Source organism: Dendropsophus ebraccatus, chromosome 5 (genome assembly GCF_027789765.1).
Source record: "Dendropsophus ebraccatus isolate aDenEbr1 chromosome 5, aDenEbr1.pat, whole genome shotgun sequence".
NCBI classification, from domain to species: Eukaryota; Metazoa; Chordata; class Amphibia; order Anura; family Hylidae; genus Dendropsophus; species Dendropsophus ebraccatus.
Genome location: NC_091458.1, coordinates 29,953,236 through 29,979,625, shown reverse-complemented (window position 1 = coordinate 29,979,625; position 26,390 = coordinate 29,953,236). Strand labels below are relative to the sequence as shown.

The following is a 26,390-nucleotide window of genomic DNA, read 5'->3' as shown; positions in this document are numbered from 1 at the left end:
CGAGAACATGGCAAGATGAAGTGGTTTGACCCCCGCAACATGGCAGAAACAGTGGTTGGACCCCTACAATCAGATAGTTATCCCATATCCTGCAGATAACTTTACAAGAGGGGAAATTATTGTTTCCTAGTAATAGGGACTTACTGAAGACCTAATGGAAATGTATCTTATAAATCTTTTATCATACAAGCAGTCCCATGAGTAATATCACCTTTAGTGTATAGGTACAAACATGGACGTCTTCATCACAGATTGGTCCCCTCTGAATTATGTCTATAATCCTCATGTAAGTGCAAAACAATGGTACCAGTAGAGCATTGTCCTCTTGCACATATAGTGAAACAAGGAACATTAGGATATGGTTCACATTGGCTATCAGGTACATATGCATATCAGTCCATTCACAATAGCTACCGTTCTTGCACAGACCATCCAAGATAAAGTTACCATGGATAGAATCACTTACATTTGCAAAAACATTTTTTTTGCCTAATTCAGCACTCAACCTGAAATTGCGCTGATTGGTTCCCTTTAAGTAGATGCCACCCTGTGTAGTCCATCGTCTCTTGTGTAGTCCCCTCTTTAGTAGATGGCCCCCTGTGTAGTCCATGGCCCCCTGTGTTGTCCCCCCCTTTAGTAGATGACCCCCTGTGTAGCCCATGGTCTCCTGTGTAGTTCCCCTTTAGTAGATGGCCCCCTGTGTAGTCCCCCTTTAGTAAATGGCCCCCTGTGTAGTACTCAAACAGTACTCACCTTTCACACGCTCCCCATACATTCCCTACTAATGTGAGCAGTTCAATTCCAAGACTACAGACACTGATACTGTGCCTGGATCTAAAGAGCGTTCATATATACTTACAGAAAGTTTGCTGGAAATGATGCAAGGACGGAGCTTCTGGGGCCACATTGTACAGATGTGTCTTGAGGGCCCCACTTATCAGCAGGTTGTAGGCCAGGTCAGTAATGTTAATCCCAACAATGGCAAAGGAATACCTGTGCAATGTGAAAAGTAAAAGTTCTTCAGAAGACGACAACTATACAAATGCCACTAAATTAATCTATATCAATAACTTACAATTGTATATCACATCACATGACTATATAATATATTAATTCTTTCAATTTATGGCTTGGGGCAGACTGGATCATTAACAGATGAATACAGTCTATTATATAATTTACCAGATAAATATTCAGATAGTCTAATGTAAGAATACGTAATGAACGGATGGGGCACTCATCTAACAGAACTTAAAGGGGTACTATATTTTTTTTCCAATTAACTGGTGTCAGAAAGTTATAGTTTATACTAAATCTCAGGAAGTGGTGTAGTCTTTCCAGCCTGACACAGTGCTCTCTGCTGCCACTTCTGTCCATGTCAGGAACTGTCCAGAGCAGGAGAGGTTTTCTATGGGGATTTGCCTCTGCTCTGGACAGTTCCTGACATGGAACAAGGTGGCAGCAGAGAGCAGTGTGATAGACTAGAAGTTTCTCATCCACTGGCATTTTCTGTTATAAACATACCCAATGGCCTTGTCAAACTTTTTCATTTCCCATTCCATTTTGCTGATTTTACTAGAAAAAAAAGAAAAAATTAAGTTAGCAAACCCCATAGGAACGGTTAGTAATACAGAAAACAGACACATTACGATGAGTGGGATATTTAACCAACACTTAGGCCTCATTCAGACACAGACTATAGTGGCATGGCTGAGGAAAGTGGGAGACTGAGACAAATCCACAACTACTGTGTGGGTGTTTTGTTAATTACTGTTTCTTGAACTGATGTTTTGGAAAATTACTTGAAGTTTTTCTATAAAACTTATTATTATGCATTATCCCAAGTACCTTTCCTATATCTAGCTGTACTTACAGAATCAAGAAAAATGATTTTATCCTATAGTAAAAGGAGTCAAAGAGGCTTTTCCCCAAGCTACTAAATAGCTGCAAAGTGGAACGTCTCCTCTCTCCCTCCCTGCTGCTTGATTGACACTTGGAAGCTGAGTCCCAAGCAGAATCAGGCGTGGGGGGGGGGGGGGGGGGGTAGTTACAGCTTGTTGCACTTTAGCAGCTCAGGAAAGACTCTTCGACTCTTCATTCTATATAATAAAAGCATTTTGCTGCATTCTAGAAGCACAGACGGTTATATGAAAAGTGTCATGTGTCTTCCTGACCTAACAGCTATCTAACAGTGTCAGCAGTTTGGCATGTGAATTACAGTGGACAGATTCCCTTTAAGGGGCATGGGGTATTACTATTCAGATCAGGGATCACACATGTGCAACATCGTTTGACAATAGTAAGAAATAGTAATGGGCAGCAAACTCTACACACAGTAGATGAGATGTGGCCTGAAAGGGGGTGGGGGTGGGGTAAGCCTTTAGCTACACCCCTATGAACAAGTTCTATAATTTCTTCTCTATAGCTTTCCCCCCCCCCCCCCCCCCCGAATTTACTACACAACATGCGGCAAAAGTTGATATAAAGTAAGACAAGAGAGTAATTTGGAATTGGGCGGCACTGCTATGTGTGTATTATATAGCTCTATTATGTAGCCACTTAAAGCGACTCCGTACCCACAATCTGTCCCCCCCAAACCACTAGTACCTTCAGATAGCTGCTTTTAATCCAAGATCTGTCCTGGGGTCCGTTCGGCAGGGGATGCAGTTATTGTCATAAAAACAACTTTTAATCTTGCAGCGCTGTGTCTAACGGCCGGGGCTTACATTTGTATATGCATTAGGCCGGCACACCCTCTCTGTCCTTCCTCCCCACCCTCCTCATCATCAGGAATGATCCAGGAACATTTACTGCTGTTTGAGCTTTGCACAGGTGTCTTAACGATCCAGCCCATGTTCATTATACACACAGGTGGGAAATAGAAAGCAATCTGCCTGGAGCATTCCTAATGATGAGGAGGGTGGGGAGGAAGGACGGAGAGGTTGTGCCAGCCTAATGCATACACAAATGTAAGCCCCGGCCGTTAGACACAGCGCTGCAGGATTAGAAGTTGTTTTTTATGACAATAACTGCATCACCTGCCCAACGGACCCCAGGACAGATCTTGGATTAAAAGCAGCTATCCGAAGGTACAAGTGGTTTGGGGGGGGACAGATTGTGGGTACAGAGTCGCTTTAATGGATGTATGTGCGCTTTGTGCAGTATAGTTCTTTTGTACTATATGTTGGCTAGACTTTTAGCCTATATTATATAAGTATAGTTGGTAAGGGGCATCACATGTTAGCGCAAGAGTCTCCAGAGGCTTCAATCCAGTCCAGGCCAAACTTACATACAAATGGCATAAGAGTATGGGGCCCAGTGGTAACAATACTTACAATCAGTTTTTTTAGTAATTTTGAAACCTTTTTAGTATGTGCCCCCAACTACAAATTATAGTGCTGTGTACATTTACAGAATTATTCATGCAGATTTTCACCGCCAAAGGGAGTCCTTCCCAATTTTTGTTGCAAAATGACATCGTTCCGAGCGCTCCTACCGTGAAAGGTTTTACTTAGTTATTGCAAAACTGGGAACGGGGACCTTAAAAAGCGACATCTCGCAGATTCCGACAGACTAATGGCATGCAATTTATTCCCTTTTTATGCTGCATAGAGAACACAGTCTGTAGGTGGACGGTCTGACATTTACCATCCTTATAAGCAGCAATTTAAGGTCAAGTAATATGGAAAGGTCTATGTTTTTAAAACTATAACTTGTTTGAAGTTATAGAATATAACCTTAAAGGGGAACTCTGCTCATTGTAAGTATGCTGCAGCTTGGGGTACCCCAAAGGAAGTACTGTAATGGTGTAGTACTTTCTATGGGGTACCCAAAACTACAGCATTTTTTCTCCTGTTCCAAACTACAGTGGTACTTTGGTTTAAGAGCATTTTGGTTTAAGAGCTCACAGTTTTTTTAAAATTGTGACTTGGTTTAAGAGCATTGCTTTGGTGTAAGAGCTCCCTATACTAGAAGGGAGGGGTAGCAGGGGAGGGGCATGGTCTGCATAGCGGGGTCTACAGCACTGTACTCTGACCCAGGAAGTCTCCCTCACCTTCCAAATCATAGCAGATCCACTTCAGGCTGGGGCTTACATCAGGGGACAGGACTGTGGAGGTAGCTGTAACCCCTCTCTCCCCGGACAGAGAGCGCTGCATGTATGTGCCCACATCTGCCCTGCTCATTCCTTCATGCTCCCTGCAGTCTCTGTCAGCCCTTGTGTTTCCCATCCTCTCCATTACTGTACAGTAACGTATAATATAACATATTCTGCTGTTTCTGAATGTTTGTTTCGTCTGTTTTACATGTTATTCAGAATAATAAATCATTATTTTTGGTGTGTGGAACCAACTGTCTGCTTTTCTATGCTTTCTTATGGGAAAATGTGCTTTGGTTTAAGAGTGGATTTGGATTACAAGCACAGTCCCAGAACGAATTATGCTCGTAATCCAAGGCACCACTGTATATTTTTAATTACGAGAAATCCCTTTAATTGCATGTATTAATATCCATAAGGTTAGCAGCTTTATTCTTTCTCTGTGGAGCTCTTAAAGGGGTTCTCCGCTTAGGACAATGCATATTTGTTAGAAAGAATCATAAAATAAGCTAATCATAAAGTGTCCCCGCTATTCATTCAGTGATCAGCTGTTATCACTTAAAAAACCTGGCAATAAGTGTTCATTATTCCTGTAGTGCCACCACAAGGCGGAATGAGGTATTACACAGTGTCCATATCAATGGGCTTACAGAGAAATGCAGGACAGGACACATCCTCCAGGGCGAGAGACACTCTAAGTGGCCATTTACCAGGAGGTTAGTGCATGTAAATGGGGGTATACTTTATATGTTAATAATATCTAAACATTTTTAGCAAAAAACAGATGAAAAACACGGATGCATTTGTGTGCATCTGTTTTGATCCATTTTTCCACTGACTTCCACTGTAAAAAAAAAAAACGGATCCGTTTTTTTTTTAACGGACACAAAATTAGTGTCAGCTACGTTTTTGTGTCCGTCAAAAAAAACGGATCCTTTTTTTTTTTTACAGTGGAACGGATCAAAAGGGATGCTCACAAATGTATCTGTTTTTCTCATCCGTTTTTTGCAAAAAAACAGATGAAAAAAACGAATTGCAAAAATGCAGTGTGAACCTAGCCTTACACACTAAAATAAGTGAAAAACATAAAAACTCAACAGAATCAAATCGTTCTTCGCTCAAAAACTGTATGTTATGTTTCCATTCAGTACAGGGGTCTTCTGGGGATACACATAGTGTAATATTGGTCAACAATAGGTCATCTTTGTGAGTAGTGGGATTTGACCCCTGGGACCCCCAACAATCAATAGTGTGAAGGGCCAGCTGGACTCTCTTTGGCACGGCAGCGCTCTTGTACATTCTGCTACACCTGGTTACTGCGGCTCGGCCAGATATGATAGAATGTTATCAATGTGTATTCCCAGAAACCCTCAACAGATCATGGATAGATGATGCACAACAACGTCACGGCAGATAACACAATTTACAAAGGGGTATACAGATGGATTCCACACCAATATGATGGATTACACCAGAGAAGGATGTAAAGAAACAGAATTTTAGGGCCATGTTACACCCGGCCCTGCTCACACTAAGCGGCTGGTGACCATGGTGCCCATTGTGTTTTTACCCCAATGACCATTCTTATGTATAACTTGTAACTTATTCTATAGTGAAAGGGATTTCACTTGTTACTGTATACATCCACCTTACAAGGGTTTTGCCACCAGGTAGACTTATTTTGTATCTAGTGTATGATCTGGGTATTGCTAGCTTAGGCATTCCTATAGACAATGACCCCAATGACCACCCATTCAGACAAGACCTTTAGGAGTTCGTTTTTTTAGATAATGGGGGTCCCAGCGCTTGGACCCCTTGTGAAAATATACATGTCCACAGGGGCAAAACCCCTTGAAAGTTCCCAAGTCTCCTAACCAGTCCCCCAAGCAATATGGTAGACCATGGACTAATGCACCATATGGTGTTCAATCACCACCATATAGTGCACAATAAACAGGTTCATATAGTTAACTGATCAATAAATTCTTTGGTTCTGTACCGCCTTTGCGATTGTATAAGATATATATATATATATATATATATATATATATATATATATATATATATATATATATATACACACCCCTAGAGACCTCTAAGTCATTTTATAAAAGGATCATATAGATTCGCAAATGACGCATCTCCTCCCAAAACAGGCTTACTATCTTTACAATAATCCCTTTTCTGGTGTTTTTTGACCCATTACTACTGCCAAGTGTGAACAGGGCCGGACCATGTGTAACTAATACAGATGGGGATCTTTTTTGAGTAAATAATAATTATAAAAAAAAAAATACAAGAAAAATAAAAGAGTATAATACCTGAAGTCCTCTTTACTGACATCCCTTAAAATGCAAAACATAAAAAGAAAGAAAATAAAGCAACTAAAATAATATGTGGAACATAAACAACGCAAAGATACCTTCAACTAGGCTACAGTATTCGAGTATGAAAGTATAAAACTGATATTAAAGTGGATAGGAGGGAAATGGGTGGTTTGTTCACTTAAAGGGAAACTATCAGCTCAAGTGGCAAGGAGGTGTCGCTGAGCGGCAGCATGCACGCCTTATACCTCCCACACCTCTTTTCTACCTTGACTAATTGACATACAGGGCTCCTTGCTGAAAGATGAGCGTTGTATATCAAACCTGAAAAAAAGAGGGGTGGGGAAGGAGGCATGCATGCATGCTGCGGCTCAGCAACACCTCCTTGACACTTCAGCTCTGAGCTGAAATAGAGCTGAGAGATTCCCTTTAAAATCTTTAAGTTAAGGGCAAGATCACATCTGAATGCTGTATATTCTTTTTTTTTTAATTTTTTGCCGACAATCTGCATTTAACATTACATAGCGATTACTGTAATAAAAAAAGGTAACAAATAATACACAACAGTCCAAATCCAATAACAATGAGTAGGTTTGTACCTGCATTTAGGCTGAAGGGAATCAGAAAGTATCTGAAGAGCAGAGTTGGTATCTTTTTCTGCAAAGTATCTACAATGTAAATGGAATAGAACATGAACGCGTCACAGAGGGCGTAAAGAACAGAAATGGAAGGCGGTTTCAGTTGTACAGTATTTACATAGACACATGTATTTAAAGGGGTTTTCCAGACTAAAAAGACTGAGGAGCAGTGTTGAGCAGAAGGGCAAGGTTCTCCGAACCCGACGCTTCCAGCATCTGGAGAAATTGGATGTAGCCCTAGGGAGTCCTGGAAAATATGATAAAGCCATAGGCCATAGGTTGTATCCATGTTTTCCTGGCATCCAACCACCTCTAATCAAATGAGCGTTCGGAGAATGTTGCCAACCCGAACAGTCCAGCAAGTCCGCTAAACAATACCGATGAGCTATACATCTGTTGTTCTGGGCCTGCACTACACAGTACATGGCGTTTGTCTCTGTTCACTGTGTAGCGGTGTAACTGTAGCTGCGGCTCAGGCGCCGTTCAAGTGAATAGGAGCTGAGCTGAAGCTACAGGTCTGCTACACAGTGACTGGAAACAGACTGCTTCCGGCCCCATTCATCATAGTGCAGGCTCTGAGCAGGTGACTGTGCGGGTGCTGGGTGATGGCACCCCACAGATCAGTCTATTTTGGCCATAAATATACAAAAACATGGCTGCTTTCTTCTAAAACAGCGCCACTCTTGTTTGCTTGTGGTATTGCAGCTAAATTCCATTGAACTGTTCCCAATATGTGTGTGGTATTACAGGGGTGGTGCTGGTTTTGGAAAAAAAATCAGCTATGTTTTTCTAATCCTGGGTAACCTAAAGATGGCAATGGGGGGGGGGTATAATAACAAGGTATAGAACATTTCTCACAATACTATATATCAGTCTGCTCAGCTCCTCCTGCTGTTTAACATGACGCCTGCAGACTGGACTCTATTTTCTATGTGACAGGATCCCCTCAAAAGGGGTACTCTACTCCAGTGAAAATCTTTTTCTGTAAAATCAACTGGTTTCAGAAAATTATATAGATTTGTAATTAACTTTTATTTAAACATCTCAAATCTTCCCATACTTATCAGCTGCTTTATGCCCTGCAGGAAGTGGTGTATTCTTTCCAGCCTGACACAGTGCTCTCTGCTGCCACCTCTGTCCATGTCAGGAACTGTGCAGAGCAGTAGCAAATCCCCATAGAAAATTTTTCCTGCTCTGGACAGTTCCTGGCATGGACAGAGATGGCAGCAGAGAGCACTGTGTCAAGACTGAAAAGAATACACCCCTTTCTGCAGCACATACAGTAGCTGATAGGTATAGGACGATTTTAAAATAGAATTACAAATCTATATAACTTTCTGAAACCAGTTGATTTGAAAGAAAAAGATTTTCTTTGGAGTACCCCTTTAAGGATGACTCTGACACAAGCCAAGGTAATATTGTCCATACTGCACTGTGTGGTGCTCTAATACAGCTTATACTTACACCAAGTTATAGAGTCCCAGGAGACCCATTCCTCTAAAATCTGTTTTTGGGTCATCACCTTGGAAACCGATTTCACACCACTGCTTAGAGACCCGCGCTTCAAGTGGAACACCAGGTTTCAGCATTTTCCACAGCTGTAAATTAGAGATGAATGTTATCCGAGGAAGTGTTTATGTCTCTCATCCAGAATGAACACATTAAATAAAACATTGCGAGCAGTAACGCGGCCATCAAAGGGAATAGCAAACTAATATGCAAATCCGGGCTCTGATTGTATATAGAAAGCATTATGCGTTACAATGTATATGTAGTCAGAAGGAGAAGGAGTCTGTAAAAGGCAATATATTATAATAGACGCGTTTTATAATCAGGGACTAAAAAACAAGGATGACCAAGCTATAGGTGTGCTAAAATAACTTGACATGTAAATAAGTTCTCCTTAAAGGAGTACTCCTGTGATTTTTGTTGTTGTTTTTTTTTTTAAATTTCAAATCAACTGGTTTCTGAAGGTTATATAGATTTGTAAATTACTTTTATTTAAAAATCTCAAGCCCTCCTGTACTTATCAGCTGCTGTATGTCCTGCAGGAAGTGGTATATTCTTTCCAGTCTGACACAGCGCTCTCCGCTGCCACCTCTGTCCATGTCAGGAACTGTCCAGAGCAGGAGTAAATCCCGATAGAATACCTCTCTTGCTCTGGACAGTTCCTGACATGGACAGAGGTGGCAGCAGAGAGCGCTGTGTCACATTGGAAATAATACACCACTTCCTGCAGGACATACAGTAGCTGATAAGTACAGGAAGACTTGAGATTTTTAAATAGAAGTAATTTACAAATCTGTATAACTTACAGACACCAGTTGTTTTGAACACTTTTTCTTTCCTCCGGAGTACCCCTTTAATAAAGAAGAATGCTGGCTTTCTAATGTCCCCTATAAGTCAATGTCTAGCTATAGATATATTATCCCCATATTCCTTTAAGAAGCCTGAGGCTGTGTTCACACATGCAGTAACACAATGCAAATGCATCACGTAATTGCAATAATTGAGGGGTAAAAAGGGTAAATTTCTTATCTATAAGTCTCAACATGCTTTTTGACTTTCTTTTTGACTCCAGGACAAAGGTCTCTCTGCTCGTGCTCTGCAAGAACCCTTAAACAGCAGTCTACATGTGGGTATTTTTTTTTACCAGTGAAGTCTCCACACTCCTTTTGCCCCCTCTTCAATTAGAATCTAGAATGAGAATGTTTATTCTAATGCGAACATGAAGGGAGGCTCAGTATCCGCAGTCAGCAGCCCTACGGATATGTATCTGTGCTCGTACCAGTCCTGCAATTCCTGACACAGCCATTGGTTTTAGCAGAGGGGCCGAGCCAGCCGTTACTACTGCTACTTAAAGGAAACCAATCAGCACCGGTTAATAGTCTTTCTGGTCTATAACTCCCAGAATTGTGAGCATTTCTTTATTCATATAGCACCAACACATTTGGCAGCACAGTACAGAGATGTCCAAACTTATACTGGTCCCAGTCTAAACACCATGCCCACCTGTTGCTCCATTCATAACAACAGTCAGAGGTCCAACAGTCAGACCCCAGCACAATCTTACACTTAGGCCCCATGCTGTGGATAGGGGATAGGTTAGTTTTATGCTATTAGTATGTTTATGAAATGTGGGTGGAAACCAGAGTACCCAGAAGAGACCCATGCACACAGGGATGACTCCAAGTTTTTGCGGGCCCTTGGGTTATAGTGCTTCAGTGGGCCCCTCCTCCATTCATCCTTTATGCACAATCACTTGAGACACCACTAACAAACACAAATGCACACTTACTGACACATACACTAATGACTGACACACACATGCCTAGCACTCAAAAGCAAGGTGGTGATGAAGGTGCATTTTCTAGTTTCGCCACTAGATATCAGTATTTTTTGCATGAGTATAATATATATATATATATATATATATATATATATATATATATATATATATATCTCACAGCTGTAGTTACTATAGGGTTACTATATTTCTTTGTATTCTGTGATCTTGTGGCCCAATGGAGATTTTTATTTACTTCTACCTTCTATCTCTATGCTTCTTGCTTTGCACACGCTCTTATCCACCACTCACAGGGGCTCTTACATACCCTTGTAGGAAGTAGTCACTTGGGGAGAGGAAGTGTAGCCTTAGTTTTCCCACTGATTCTCTGACGAGTAGGACACACACAGAGCAAGAATGCCTGCTGAACTTAGCAGGGCCTGGCTCAGCTAGGATCCCTGTCCAGGACAGTCCAGTTGTGTTCATGAGCCGAGACACACGTGTATGGAGAACCCAGAGACTTTTACTTCTGAAAGTATAACTACAGACACTATGCAGTGTTAGACTCTTAAAGGATATCACCCCAGCCCACGCCGTGAACCTCTCTGAAAAGTGCAGGGCAGTGTCCTAGTACAGAGGAACTGACCCAGATAGAGCAATGCAACTGTAACAAAGGTCTACGTACTCTATCTCGCAGCGCAGGTGACACCTGATAATTTCGGATACTTAACTCAACTCAGGTAACCAAGACTGGTGCTTGTGTCACCCTGATAGGACAGGTACCCCTACACGGCAGGGCAGAAGGTGGTTAGTGAAACACGGGCACTATTCTTCAGTATTCTTCTCTTCTCTCAAGTATCTCTTTCTCAAGTTCTGGCAGAGCACACTACTACGCTGGGTTGGGGCTCTCACGACAAACTCATCTCCTCTTCTCACTGCTCAACACTAAGCTCCGCAAACTCCGCTATTCTACCTCAGCACTTTAAAGTATCTCTCAGCACAGATCCAGTGAACACAAGTCTGTACCCAAGAAGTTATCTTTTACCAACGTATCCTGTATCACAAGATATTATTAGTAAAGCCATTTTATTTATTTTACTGGGACTCAGTGATCATTGCACCAGCACCTACACATACCGGTTACACATTCCTTGGATTACTCTCCTCATTCTGTGGCTGGCGGAACCGCTAGTCTGGGTGGGTCAAGATCTACTCCGGACCACTGTGACAACAGCCCAAAGGACCCATCCCAACCTGGCAGGTCACCAACCATTGGGAACTAGTACAGCCAGCTCTAACAAAAAAGCAGGTATAACACAAAACCTGTGTGCTGAACTAGCACTGGCTTCACAACATTCCTATCACTGGCTAAGCTGTACTACACCACCGACCAACCACCACAGAAGTGGCGTCACAAGGAACAACTTAGCAGGTGACTGATCAGGTACCACACACACATAACTGACTGACAAACACACACAGACAATACTGACTCACACACACATTACTGACTGACTAACACACACACACATAACTGACTGACTGACAAACACACACACACACATTACTGACACACACACTCACATACACATTACTGACTGAGTCATACACACACTACTGACTGATACACACAGCACTTACAGCTCGGTATTCTCCCTCTTCCTCTCTGTTGGGCTGATCTCCACATTGTAGTATTGAGGCCCTGTGCGCCATGTGATCAGGTCCATCATCCCAATATCTCTCTGCAGGAGGCTCCCAGGTTCTGCTCTTTTTATGTTTTCTGATGATCAGTGCTTACCCTCCACTACAGGCTGAACATCAGAACAACCGCCCCCCCCCCCCCCCCCCCCCCCCCGGGCCCCGGCACTTGCTCGGGTACACTCTGTGCTGATGCCGACCCTGCATGCACACCATGCAATTACCAGTACACTATCTCCTCACCTTTAAAAGCATTTCCTCATGCTGAGAGTTATCAGAATCATACGCCTCCCGACGGAGTTTTTCCACCTCTAAGGTTAGATTCCTATAACCCACGATCTGCAGAAGGCAAGCTTGGAAAGACACCGCCAACCTAAGTGTACAAAATAAAATATTACTTCCAGTGACGAAAAGTGTGTGTCACCTGGGAATAAAGGAGGACCACCCATCAACCTGAACTCTCGGCTTCTGATTCCCGCTGTCTGCAGCCTCAGTGAACAGGGTGGATACAGCTGGAGGACCGCCTGGAAAACTGGGATACAGCCTATGGCTATGGCCATAGTATAATGCATAGTAACTGCATAAGAATGAAAAAACAGCAGCAGTTTGTATATACAGGATGGAGCTGCAGATAGGGGTGTAACTACCACTTTAGCAGCCATAGCGGCTGCTATGGGGCCCACCACATCAGAAAGGCCCCATTGCCTGCTCCTGCAATACACTGGGTCCCCTGAGCTGTCATCATTTGCAGCACCAGGTGGACAGCTTAGGGTCAGTCGCGAAAGAAGGGGGGCCCAATCAAACGTTTGCTATGGGGCCCTGCCATTTCTAGTTACTCCACTGGTTACAGCTATGAAGAGATTACTTCCACAGTCCTGTCCCCTGATGCAAGCCCCAGCCTGAAGTGGATCTGCTATGATTTGGAAGGTGAGGGAGACTTCCTGGGTCAGAGTACAGTGCTGTAGACAGGGGCAGATTAACTTTACCATAGGCCCCAGGCTGTTCACAAAGAATGCCCTCCCCCCATCCCACTGTAACTATGGCAGCACTAGCCTGGCGTTTATAGTACAAGTACAAATAATGGCATGATGTCCTGATTTGTGTAAAATTGCCATAAAAAAACTGTGATTTTTTGCAAATCATGGCGGAAGTGTAGCCAGGAGACAGTACACCACTGAAAGTCTTTTTGGGTGGTCATGGGCCCCCCAGGAGCTCTGGGCCCCGGGCTGCCGCCCGAAACGCCCCAATTATAACCCACTACTGGCTGTAGACCCCACTATGCAGACCATGCCCCTCTCCCACCCAGTACAGGGAGCTCTTAAACCAAAGCAATGCTCTTACTCCAAGTCACAATTTTGAAAAACTTGCAAAACGCTATTATCCCAAGTTACTCTTAAACTAAGTACAACTTAACTGGATGACTTGAGATTTTTTAATAGAAGTTACAAATCTGGCACTTTCTAACACCAGTTGACTTGAAAGATTTTTTTTTGCTGGAGTACCCCTTTAACCTCCATGGGAGTTACATAAACTGCATAAAAAAGCTTGCGTAGCTGTTTTCAGCTTTCAGACGACCTTTGGTGATGGTAAGATAGCCAGAGGGGCCCTCAATCTCCAGACAGATGTGGGTCCCAGAGATGGCATCCGTATCCATTGGACATTGATGGCATATCCTATGCATACACCATATTACTGCCTGGTTTCCAATGTGTAACATAACATTTTCATCCCAAAGAGAGAGATGTCAGAGATGTCAAAGTAGATCATGTAAAGATGTCTTACTGCGGGTTGGTGTCCACATTCACTTTCTTCAGCGTCAGGATATCTTCTACGGTTTTTTCAATTGCATCGGGGTGCACGGCCACAGCGGACTGCAGGAGCTAGGAGAGAACGGGAGACTTCTGTTATACAGGTATTAATAGCCTACAATTTCTATTACAATACCGGAAGAATCTCAATTACCTAAAAAAAAAAAATTAAAAGGGTTATCTAGGCGTAGAAAAACATGACGACTTTCTTCCAGCACCTCTCCTGTCGTCAGGTTGGGTAGGGGGTTTTGCAGCTCCGTTCCATTGAAGTGAATGGAGCAGAATTGTAATACCACACACTACCTGAGGACAGGGGTAGCGCTGTGTTTCCATTCCTGAAGAACCCCTTTAAATAATTTCTTCATGTGTGTCCTTTATACAACAGGATGCTACCTTGTTTTAAAGGGGAAGTCCGGGGGGGGGGGGGGGGGCGCATAAAATTATTAAGGGCAGGGCCAGACGGGTGGGATTTAGCCCACTCAGCCAATCAGTGACTGCAGCGGTGTCCCGCCCTAGTCAATGACTGGCTAAGCGGGGCATCAATCAGCCGGGTCATGACGTAGCTCAAGGGGAACTCAGAAGACAGCAAACTGGGGTCCAGGAGCAGCTCTGCGTGGGCACCTGGACAAGTGACTATAACTCCTTTTTTATTTTCCCCCACTCCCTGCCCACAATAATTTTTTTATTATTCAGCCGATTATCGCTCCATGTAATAGAGACAACAATCAGCCGATGACAACGATCATCGACTGATCATTTGTTTAGGTTTGGACCTAAAACAGTCAGGGGCCGATACGTGTAACAGCTATGCGTGGCCGACGGCTGACGATTTCCCAAACACCTGACACCTTACCTCTCCCTGCTCCCGGTCTTCTCTCCTGTGCTCCACAGCTTCCCGGTTCCGGTGGCTGCAATGTCTGAGCGGTCTGTCAGCTGACAGGCCACTTAGCCAATCACAAGCCACGCCAGTCCCTGCCTCTAAATTTTCTGAGCAGCCGGTTAGATACTGCTGCCGCCTGGATCGGGAAGCTGCAGAGCACAGGAGAGAAAACCAGAAGCAGGGAGAGGTAAGGTGTCCGGTGTTTGGGCAAGAGCTGCATGAATATTGCTAACGATGTCCATGCAGCCTTTACTGGCCGATTATTGGGCTGTCTAATAGGTCCACTAAAGGGTCCATTTACACAGAAAGATTATCTGAGAGATTATCTGCCAAAGATTTGAAGCCAAAGCCAGAAACAGGCTATAAACAAAGATCAGGTCATAAAGCCTGAGATTTATCCTCTTTTCAAATCCATTCCTGGCTTTGGCTTCAAATCTTTGGCAGATAATCTGTCAGATAATCTTTCTGTGTAAATGGACCTAAAAGAGCGCTCGTTTACTAAAGTTACTGGGAAAGTTATATAGATGTAATTTAATTCTTAAAAAAAGAAATTTTGAATTCTTACCATACTTATCAGCTGCTGTATGTCCTGCAGATTTTTTTTTCGGTCTGACACAGTGCTCTCTGCTGCCACCTCTGTCCAAGTGAGGAACTGTCCAGAGCTGCAGAAAATCCCCATAGAAAACCTTTACTGCTCTGGACAGTTCTTGACATGGACAGAGGTGGCAGCAGAGAGCACTGTATCACACTGAAAAGAATACACCACTTCCTGCAGGACATACAGCAGCTGATAAGTACTGGAAGACTTGAGATATGTTAATAGAAGTAAATTACAAATCTATATAACTTTCTGAATCCAGTTCATTTGAAAGAAAATTTTTTTTTAGCTGGACAACCCCTTTAACCAGAGCAACCCGATCACCAATCAGTTCAGTTTTCATTAATAAAAATCATTGCTGTAGATTTACGAGCGGCTCCACAATGTCATCAGAGGATAATCCGCTTTCCTGTGTGGGTGTTAGAGAAAGTAATCCCGGGGGCTTAACATTTTCCTGCACAGGGATGGTTGGAGAAATCAGCTTGTATGTTACCATGTGGTCTATGACCAAACAAAGCATCCATTGTGCCGTAATACGGAACAGCTCAGAACAGGTAGGGGTTATTGGAAGGAGGACTATGGGTAAAATGCTCTCTGGAACAGGATGTAGTCACAAGATGGTGCGTGAATGGTGTGGCAGAGAGCTATACTATATTATACTATACTATATATTGCAAGGCATGTTTTGCAGCCCTTTTACAGCTATTGTAGTTTTCACCCTTAGATAAAAACCCTTAGATGTGAAGAAGCTGATAAGCATCCTATATTAAAGGGGTGAAATCATTCAAATTAACTGGTGCCAGAAAGTGTCAGAGATTTATAATTTACTTCTATTAAAAAAATCTCCAGTCTTCCTGTACTTATCAGCTGCTGTATGTCCTGCAGGGAGTGGTGTATTCTTTCTAGTCTGGAGAGCAGGAGAGGTTTTCTGTGGGGATTTGCCACTTCTCTGGACAGTTCCTGATACAAACATAGGTGGCAGCAGAGAGCATTGTGTCAGACTGGAAAGAATACACCCCTTCCTGCAGGACATACAGCAGCTGATAAGTACTGGAAGACTGGAGAATTTTTTTAAAAAATAGAAGTAATTTACCAGTTGAATTGAAAAAAATGATATTTTCACTGGAGTACCCCTTTAATGGCCAGACCTCTAGGGTAATACAAGGCCTTTACTTCCGTAAAATCCAGCTTAATAATCTCTAGGTGCCCCCAGTATGGCAGAGCTGCTGGATCTGTAACACCCAGATCAGCTCTTCTACTGACTGAGCATTTTTTTGTCCCTGTGATGCCAGTAGTACTGTCTGTACTGACTACATCGGCTGCAGCAGTCACGTTTCAGCTGTCAGTGAAAAGTGGCAGGGTACCGACCAAAGCTTCTACACTGGATTGCTGGAAATGATGTCACTCTACACTGGAAGCTGCACAGTTTGCAGATAGCATGGTGTGTTCTCCTGTTTTCTGACGCTACTTACACACCCCAAACGCACAGGTGTTTCTTGTTACACTGCCCTGGCTATACTGGCTATTTGTTAGTATGTATAGACCTACACTTCCCCTGAAGAATCTATAAACATACAGAAAACCCGTCAGGAGTGTGAGAGGGCTTTATAAGGCTGGGTTCACACTATGTTTTTGCACGGATGAAAGAAAACTGATGCATTTGTGTGCATCCATTTTTAACCGTTTTCCCATTGACTTCCATTATAAAAAAAAAAAAAAAAAAAAAAAAAAAGAATCCATTTTTTTAACGGACAAAAAAATTAGGTCAACTACGTTTTTGCACACTAATGCATCAGTTTTTTTGCAAAAAACGGATGAAAAAAAAGGATTGCAAAAACATATGAACCCAGCCTAAGATAAGGTTACAGGGGCAGTTCTCTGATTGTAGGATTGCAGCAGGATAAAGGTTTTTATGTTACTTTAGGACATTTGGGCCTCTTATTTAATTTATTTAAAGGGCTTTTCCAATGTAGAAAAAATTACAGCATGTTAGGGCTGTGAAAAAAAACATATAAAAGCCTCTGCTTACCTTCCCACATAATGCACTCTCTTGTCCCTATCAATGTTTTAAACACTCATGTTCAGAATGAGGAGAGAAGGGATAGCATAAAACCAGGGAGCAGGGCGGAACGGAGAAAAAGCACTGGACTTGGCAAGTAGGCTGTTTTTGATTTTACATCTGTAGCAGTTTCTAATTTTTTTGTTAAATTTAAATCTATAAAGTCCTTTAAAGTTAAAAAAAATAATAAAATACAAATAACAAATAAAAAGCAGAGAACTTATACGGATTTTCCAGTTGAAACATACTTGTCCCTTGTCCACAGGAGAGATTGACCCCCTTGCCCTCCCGCGATCTCCAGATCGGCCCCTAGATCCATTGTTTTGAATACGGTCACAGGTGGTCATGTGACCTGGAGCTCTATTCATACTCTATGGAGCTGTCAGAAAGAGTTGAGTGCTGTACTTGACTCTCCCCAGCGGCTTTATAGAGAATGAATAGAGCTCCAGGTCACATGACCACCTGTGGCTGTATTCAAAACAATGGATCTAGGGGCCGATCTGGAGATCGCCAGGGAGACATGATGGTCGGACCCCTGCAATCTCTGTTGAAACCCCTTTAAGGGTATTGTTTAGGATGAACCTACAGGAGGGAAGACTAACCTTATTGTTAGATGACTTCAAGGAAGATTCTGCAAAACACAATTGAACAAGACAAATCAATGAAGCAGTCAGACCATAATGCACTGTGGTCCTGTTCATACAACCCAATTCAAATAAAACTATCTAATTCTAACATGATGGTATGGTGCATAGAGCTGTATGCTGTACAACTGGCCACCAGGCTCCAGGTATAGCATTGGGGTTAGTGGGGTCCCCTCGTAATTTGTTGATGCTGAACTAAAGGGCTGGTCTCTTGTACGAAGAATATAAGGAAGCGACTACAATCCTAGTAGTGACCCTGAGCTGTCATCCCAAACCATCTGCACAGTCTCTAAAGAAGCTATAACCTCTAAAGTCTTAAATTGAAGTATATGTAGTTTTTGCACCTATAAATATCTGATAAGGTTAGAACTGTCTCCCTGAACCCCCTCCATAGACTTAGCACCTGCTCACTGCACAGAATAGGTTTGCTTTGGGCGAGTCCCTCATGTGCTCACATGGTTTTTATGAATTCCCAAATTCTAACAGTGTAGTGATTGACCTTGTCCTCATTGCTAAACACCAATCAGGCTCAGGCAGTAAATTTAAAGGGAATCTGTCACATTGAAAATACAGTCCAGTCTGGAGATTTTATGTTACAGAACAAAAGGAGCTGAGCAGATTGATATATAGTTTAGTAGGAATAAGTTGTCATTTACTTATATAAATCTCTGTAAGTAGTTATGTGGGCGGTTCTACTCAGTGATTGACAGCTCTTTGTACAAGTGTGCAGATAGAGTACTGATTAGGACCGCCCACATGACTACTTAGCCTAGAACAAGCAGAGATTTACATGAATAAATGACAGGTTGTCCTCCCACACAACTATATATCAATCTGCTCAGCTCCTCCTATTTTATAAGATGCCGCCAGCAGATTGGATTATAGTTTTATTGTGACAGGTTCCCTTTAATCTGTACCCAGGCTAAAGCAAACCTTAGCCACAACGCTGCTTGTAATAACTCTTAACTTCTTTTTTTCCTACGAAGGTTCTCTTTCCTTAGACGTCGATTATATATTGTTTTCTATGACCATTTTATAGTTCAGCACCTATCAGGTCCTTTTAAAGCTATGTTCACTCACAGTCAACACGACGTCCGTCCGCCATTTAACAACAAATAACGGCAGTTATTCGTATAATAGCATCCACTGTTATTAAATAAAGCCTGTTATTTGTTGTTAAAGGAGAAGTCCAGGCGATTATAAACTTTGGTTGCCGGCCAGGGGGAAATTGATTACAAGTACTAACTTACCTCTCCCTGTGCCCATGGTGAGCATCAGGACCGGCCTCGGGACCCCCACAAGAAGGCATTCCCCCCCCCACGACTTGTGATGACGTCATGACTTGGGGGAAAAGGCCTGTCCCGGCTGATGGAATGGCCACTCAGCAAATCGGTGACTGGAGCGGCATCCCACCCCAGTCACTGACTGGCTGAGCGGCCAGTCCATGAACAAGGTCATGACGTGTCCGCTCCGAAGATGCCAAAGCCCGTGGGGTCCTGAGGTCGGTGCTGCCGTTCAACGTGGGCATGGGGAGAGGTAAGTTAGTACTTGTGATCAATTTCTCCCCTGCCGGCTGCCTTTCAATGACAACTGTCCAATAAAAACAGCTGTCATTGTGCAAACATAACCTAATGTTGGATTACAGCAGAGATGGGAAAAGCCAAAGCTTTGGCTGTCCAGGCATGATGAGAACTGTAGTTTTGCAACAACTGAAGAGCTGTTCCTCTTTCCTGGATTCCTAATGGTGGAGGATCATAAGCCGATGTGTGAATGTTAAAATGGTGGATCAATGTCCCAATGTAGACAAAATGGAATGGTATTATAACGCATACTGTGGACATTTACCTAGTTTTAAGGTCCGTCCAGCACCAGGTTTGTTCTTGTAGCAGATCCTCTGCAGCTCACACCGTCCGGTCAGCTTCCTCAGAATAAACTTGAAACAGCGCCAGAGACAGATGCAGTAGAAGTACAACCACACCTGAACCACCATCCTGGGGACAAATAGAGAAGAGAAACCTTGACGTTATGGTAAGTCCTCATAAATGACACCTTAAAAGGATCCCTCCATCCTGAAAGAAGCATCTAGTAGTAAACTTAGGGAAACTCAATGTAAAGGTATCTCCTTGTCAAGGTCCCATCACAACAATATACTGGTGTGAAGCCATCTGACCCAGCACAACAGGAGATCCTCTTCCCATAGCGTTACTCGCAGTGAGTAAGATGGTGTCACTTTATGTAAGCCACCTATTTACAACCTGAATTCCTGTCTTGGGTGGAATAATCCTTTGCAAGTAATAATAGTGAACCTAAAGTGTGCACATTAGAGTAAGGCCTCCTATTGTACTACATCTCCGTACAACAGCTCTGTAATGTAGAGAAAGGTAACATGGCACCCATACACTTCTAATGGGATATAAGAAGTGGAAGTATGCTCCATCAGGCACCACTGGCAACCAGAGGCATTATTTAATATCCTTGTAATATGGTGCTGTATGGAGGACAATATGGCAGTACCCACCAGCTAGGTACAATGGAGCTCCTGTATGAGGCCCTGACCTGTGCACTAGGCCTACATGTTATAAAGAAAGCTGTATAAGGCATAGGGCCGAGGTTTAGGCAGTATAAAGTCAGAGGAAATTGCAAATTTAGGAACAGTAGTAGGGAATTTGTTTAGCAATGTTATTGGACAGATAGAAAAGACAACAATTCATGAAATATACCACAAAATGTTCTAGCAATGTTCTGTAATGCCCCCACTAAAATCTGTTGGCCTGGCACATTTTTTTTAGTGGAAAGGGGGGGATGGTTGGCCATTAACTATAATGGGCGAAACCATGCACTTGTGGTGGCAACGGAGACTAAGGCCACATCCACCCGCACGGAACACATATGTAAAAATGCCTGTAACAGAGTCCACCCCCTGCTCGGGCAGCATCTGTGATACAATGCTGGAAGCAAGGGAACTGTATGCATATGCGCCGCGCTGCAATGAAGCAGCTGCGCGGCACAGTCATCATAGCATGGCGCATATGCATACAGTTCCTCCGCTCCCAGCATCTTATCACAGGTCGTGACATCACCATTTTATCCAGGAAGTGATGCCTTGATGCAGTAGTAAGTGCAAAGAAAAAAGCACTTTATAAGCATTTCCCATAATAAGTGATTTGTATAATTTTTTGGGGGAAATAAAATACTTTAGTAAAAATATTCGCCAGAATTCTCTTTTAATGATAGCCCCTTTCTTTGAAGAACGGCTTTACCCCAAATGAACGCATCCTACACAAAAGACCAAACAATAGGGCAGGGGGGGCGGGCCGAAGCTTTTCTTCTTCTTGTTAAATCCTGGGTTACCTCAAGCAAACTGACCCAGTTTACCTGCAGGTAACCTCTTCTATTAACTCCTAACCCCTTCCTCTCCTAAGTGTCCCCTATCAACAGTCATCTCTGAGGGAGCCTCTATGATACTCTACCCCAGTAACCAACATCCTAAAGGCTGACAATCCACCAATCCCCATCCTTTCTAAATTAACCAATCCAAAGCCCGCCTCCATGTGAGGGCTCTCGACCCCGCTCCCATGGATACCCACCTGTCTTTGGCCAACCTACAGCCAATCCCCGCCAGCTCTCTCCGAGGTAAAAACTAACAAACCCAAACCAATTAACCCTTCTTTTGCTGTTCATTCCCTCATGTTAACCCCCTCCTTGTGGTCCAGGGTTAACCGGAGGGTAAAGAAACACTAAAACAAGTGACAAAGGGGAACCAGAAATAGAGTTTCTGAAGACTGTGGATTGTAGTACAAATGTGCCAAAAGTTTTCACTGGTTGAGGTTTGGTGGTTAAGACCCCCACGATCACTAAATCAGCATGGAGAGGCAAGTGGCTGAGCACTTCTCTCCTCGTCTAACCATCTCACTGCAGGAGACTGGCCCAGGACATAGTGGGGAGGAGAACATTCTTGGTAAGCACTTCTCCCTGATAGTTGTAGCAAACTCAAAAAGCTGTAGCAAAAAAAAAAAAGTCCTACCAACCTAAACCTTTTAAATGGCACAATTTTTTTTTTTTAATGACAGTGGACCTTAAAACCTTAAAAGTACAAAGGCCCCATACATGCTGGATGAAGAAAATCAAACCCACCAATTTTGGTAGGATTGGACAACAACTTGGAGGCATCCAAACATACAGTAGAGGTCAAGAAAAAAATTGTCATGCTATATGCGATCCCTGATTGGTTCAATTTCCAGCTACATTTTTGAAAGTTTTTAACTCCAAAAAATTTATATAATCACTAAAGTATTTCTTTCTTTTTTTTTTTCAAGTTTGTAAGAAGAATAAACAACGACTCTGCAAAACAGTGACACAGTGGGCTCCCAGTAGTCAGCCACACAGCCAGTATTAATAGGGGCCTCCAGCTACAGATCTATCGCTATCACATGTCCCTCTCCATGAAAGCCTGCTGCTAGACAACCGGCACAGTGTGAATAGTTTGGCTCAATTTTCACCCCCTGGAGGAGAACCCCACACATCATTCCCAAAGACATTGAAAGGAAATATTAAAAATTCATGTAGTATGACTATTTTAGCAAGAAAAATGAGGTTTGGCTGAAGCTCCGCTTATCAGATATAACAATTACATATTTCCTCGGCATTATAACATAATTTTGCACAGATGCCTGAAGTTCCTATTACAGCATATAAAAGAATATAAAAGGCTGAATCGGTCAAATGCTGGCAAAGCTAATTTTTCAAGATTTACAGGAACCTGTATTGACACAATTTAAACATTTCAAGCAGTTTTGTGTATACCACCTCTACCTCGTCATGGTAACAGACTACAGACAAACCCTGTGTAGTCTGGTCCTGCAATCACCCTCTCTTTCAGTTGTCTCCTACATCTTCCAATCCTATCCACTCCTGAGAAACTGTCAGCAAGTAGTCTAATTCTTTATTTAGCCAATATTGTCCAAATAGCAGAATTTTACTTATGTTAATGCGATAAGCAGGGGAAGTACTCCCATGATGGATGGAGAATCAGGTTTCTCTTGTTTATATCGGGATATGTTCTCATTGTGCCCCACTAAGTTATATTTTTGCATAGGCATCAGACTCATGGTCCCTTCCCACTAGAGAACACAATATTTACTTTCGAATTAGGTTTTAATATTTTTTTTGTGAAGTAAAGTGGTACTCTGGTGAAATGTTTTAGTTTTTTTCTTTCAAATCAGCTAGTTTCAAAAAGTTATAAAATACAGATAGATTTGTAATTTATTTCTATTTAAAAATCTCAAGTCTTTCAGTACTTATCAGCTGCTGTGTGTCCTACAGGAAGTGGTGTATTCTTTCCACTCTGACACAGTGCTCTCTGCTGCCCCCTTTGTCCATGTCAGGAAGTGTCCAGAGCAGGAGAGGTTTCCTATGGAGTTTATCACTTCAACTGTATTGCACTGTAAGGCCCAATACACACATACATAGCCCTCTCCATAGCCACAGACCCACAGCTACGGACAGGACTACAGATGTACATCCATAACTGTCTGCAACCTGCCAGCATTTGCACAGACTCCTTCATTTGGCAAAACTGATTTGTTCTGTTTAGGACTAAAAGGACTAAATGAGGTTCAGGAGGGAAGTGTTTTTAGAAAAAAAAGAGGACACAGTGAGAGGTTATCTGGGGGAAAGATCAGAAGCAACGGGAGAAAATATTACTTTACTGAAAGAGTAGTAGATGCTTAGAACAAACTTCTAGCAGATGTGGTAGGTAAATCTACAATAACTGAATAAACCTGCCTGGGATAAACATATATGTATCCTAAGATAATGAGAAGGGAAATACTAAAAGGGTCAGACTAGATGGACCAAGGAGTCTTTTTCTGGTGTCAATCTTCTATGTTTTTATGTTTCTGTAACTACAGGCTGCACAATGGCTTGGTCTTTTTTTTAAGGCACTTATGACGGCCCCAACAAACATCCATAACATGTACAAATGTGTGTAAGGTGCCATACAAATGAACAGGTCCACATTCTGTCTGAATTTGCGGGTCCACAACAGATGTTTGAAAAGGGCCTAAGGCTGGGTCCCATTTGTAGTTTAGTTATTTTTAGAAGGAATGGAATAGCTGGAGAAAATAACTATAATGAAAAGATTTGCACCCACCCCTGGTTTTGGCTAAAAATACCAAAATACTACATGTGAACTCCCTCCTAGTACACTATGCTTTCAGCATGGTGTTCTACGGGTGTTAAAATGATAGGTCTAGTGGCCTTCACTAGGCCCATGGCTGCCATGGTAACTGCTGGACACCCAGCAATCATGTTGCTGAGGGGCCTGATCAGGTGACAGAGCCCGCACTGTACAACCACATCTAATGGTTTAATCTGCTCCCATATACAATCCTGGCTTCTGTGTCGGATATATAATCTAGCCGCACTGGCTATGTATGGAGTACGCTCAGCTCCAGAGTCTGCTCCATGCTCCCTGTCTTACTTTTGATGTACTTATAATCCTTGGTGTTCTCACTGCACACACTGGGTATAACGTATCATCAATAAACTCTGTGCTCATCCCATAAGACAGGGATGGGGAACCTTCGGCCCACCAGCTGTTGCAAAACTACAATTACCATCATGCCTGGACAGCCAAAGCTAAAGCTTTGGCTGTCCAGGCATGATGGAAATTGTAGTTTTGCAACAACTGGAGAAGATTTTCCCCATCCTTGCCATAAGCTATAGATCAGGGGTCTCAAACTCGCGGCACGCGGGCCAACTGCGGCCCTCGGGACACTAGTTTGCGGCCCCCACCTCAATGGTAGCTTTCCTGTAAGTGCGGCCCTCATCAGCTGCTCAGCCGCGATTGGCTGAGCTTAACTTTATGCTCAGCCAATTGCGGCTGAGCAGCTGATGAAGCGGCAGAGGGGGTCCGGCATCAGGGACGGCTGCAGCTGTTTAACCGGCCTCCTGAAGACGACGGAGAGGTGGGTGGCGGTGGTGGGAGGGGAGGTGTGCAGTGCAGGGGCCTACAGCTGCCTAGCAGAGCCGCTGCCCCCTAGCGTCCCTGCCGCACATGCAGCTCCCCGGTCTCTGGAGGAGGAGGCCGCGGGGACTGCAAGGTGATCGCATTGCTGCAAGTCCTGGGGCTGTTCAGCAGGATCAGGGGATGCAGTGCAGACCCCCGATCCTGCTTTACAGCCCCAGGACTTGCAGCGATGCGATCACCTCACCCTGCAGTCCCCGCGGCCTCCTCCTCCAGAGATCGAGGAGCTGCATGTGCGGCTGAGAGGAGAGCGCCGGTGCCGGGGGTGAGAGGAGGAGGAGGGGTGTGTGCCCAGCTCCCCCCAGCTCCCCCAGTCCCCTGTGTCACCCCCAGTCCCCTGTGTCACCCCCAGTCCCCTCTGAGACCCCAGTCCCCTGTGTCAACCCCTGCTCCCTTCAGTCCCCTGTGTCACCCCCTGCTCCCCCCAGTCCCCTCTCAGAGACCCCCAGTCCCCTCTGAGACCCCCAGTCCCCTGTCACCCCCCTGCTCCCCCCAGTCCCATCTGTCACCCCCCTGCTCCCCTCTGTCACCCCTGCTCCCCCCAGTCCGCTCTCGGAGACCCCCAGTCCCATCTGTCACCCCCAGTCCCCTGTGTTACCCTCCTGCTCCCCCCAGTCCTCTGTGTCACCCCCCAGCTCCCCCCAGTCCCCTGTGTCACCCCCCAGTCCCCTTTTTGTGGAAAACCTGATGCGGCCCAGCCTCACCCAGACTCAACCTCCAGCGGCCCCCGGGTAAATTGAGTTTGAGACCCATGCTATAGATCATAGGGACAAGTGAGTTGCTTCAAAATCATCTCCAAAAGGGAGTCTTCTACTGAACCTGTGCGGCACATTATAATTAAACCATTAGGCCCTCTACGGTCAAGACTATGGACATGTGTGGGTAGAAAAGTGTAATCTGTAAGGACAAGTCTTCTTTAGCTATTTTAGCTGCTTATGTAATACAATGTAAAACCTAAAACTATTTTTCAGTTGTTGATGCTTACAGAGGTTTCTTAGGGTCAAAAAGACTTACATAATGAAAAAAACAAGAAGATCTTTTACGGACTAGGCTTAAGATTTACTTTGGTTAACTAATCCCCTTTACTTCTACAATGGGAGCCATGCATTTTTGATTCCTGAAAGAAAAGCACTTTTCCCCTGACCTATTTCACGATGTAGGATACAGTACGGCGGAGCACTTCTGCTCTCCCTCTCTCTTTCCGCCCACGGCGCGATTTCGTCTTCCAGCATATCTAAGGATTAAGGACTTCTCTGTTAAAAATTGGCTCCATCCAACTTTCAGATGTCATTGCAGATCACAGCCAAGATGTAATTAATAATGTATCATCAC

At 43.6% G+C, this 26,390-nt stretch overlaps 1 protein-coding gene across 9 annotated transcripts in view; it reads right to left on the bottom strand.

The window, feature by feature from the left end:
* The window catches only part of ELMOD1 (ELMO domain containing 1), an 81,147-nt gene that overhangs the window by 2,246 nt on the left and 52,511 nt on the right, over positions 1 to 26,390 (bottom strand). For 6 of the 9 annotated variants that reach the window (XM_069972033.1, XM_069972027.1, XM_069972030.1 and 3 more), the window contains 9 exons: positions 19,877 to 20,022; positions 17,990 to 18,018; positions 13,825 to 13,922; positions 12,286 to 12,415; positions 8,523 to 8,656; positions 7,020 to 7,088; positions 6,418 to 6,441; positions 1,525 to 1,575; positions 860 to 993 (listed from right to left, as the gene is read on the bottom strand). In XM_069972033.1, coding sequence (XP_069828134.1) covers positions 860 to 993; positions 1,525 to 1,575; positions 6,418 to 6,441; positions 7,020 to 7,088; positions 8,523 to 8,656; positions 12,286 to 12,415; positions 13,825 to 13,922; positions 17,990 to 18,018; positions 19,877 to 20,021 — 814 coding nt within the window. In that variant the 5' untranslated portion in view covers position 20,022. Of the gene's footprint in view, positions 1 to 859; positions 994 to 1,524; positions 1,576 to 6,417; positions 6,442 to 7,019; positions 7,089 to 8,522; positions 8,657 to 12,285; positions 12,416 to 13,824; positions 13,923 to 17,989; positions 18,019 to 19,876; positions 20,023 to 22,837; positions 22,862 to 24,182; positions 24,416 to 26,390 lie in introns of those variants that run through there. The other 3 variants (XM_069972032.1, XM_069972034.1, XM_069972035.1) reach the window with 3 other exon arrangements.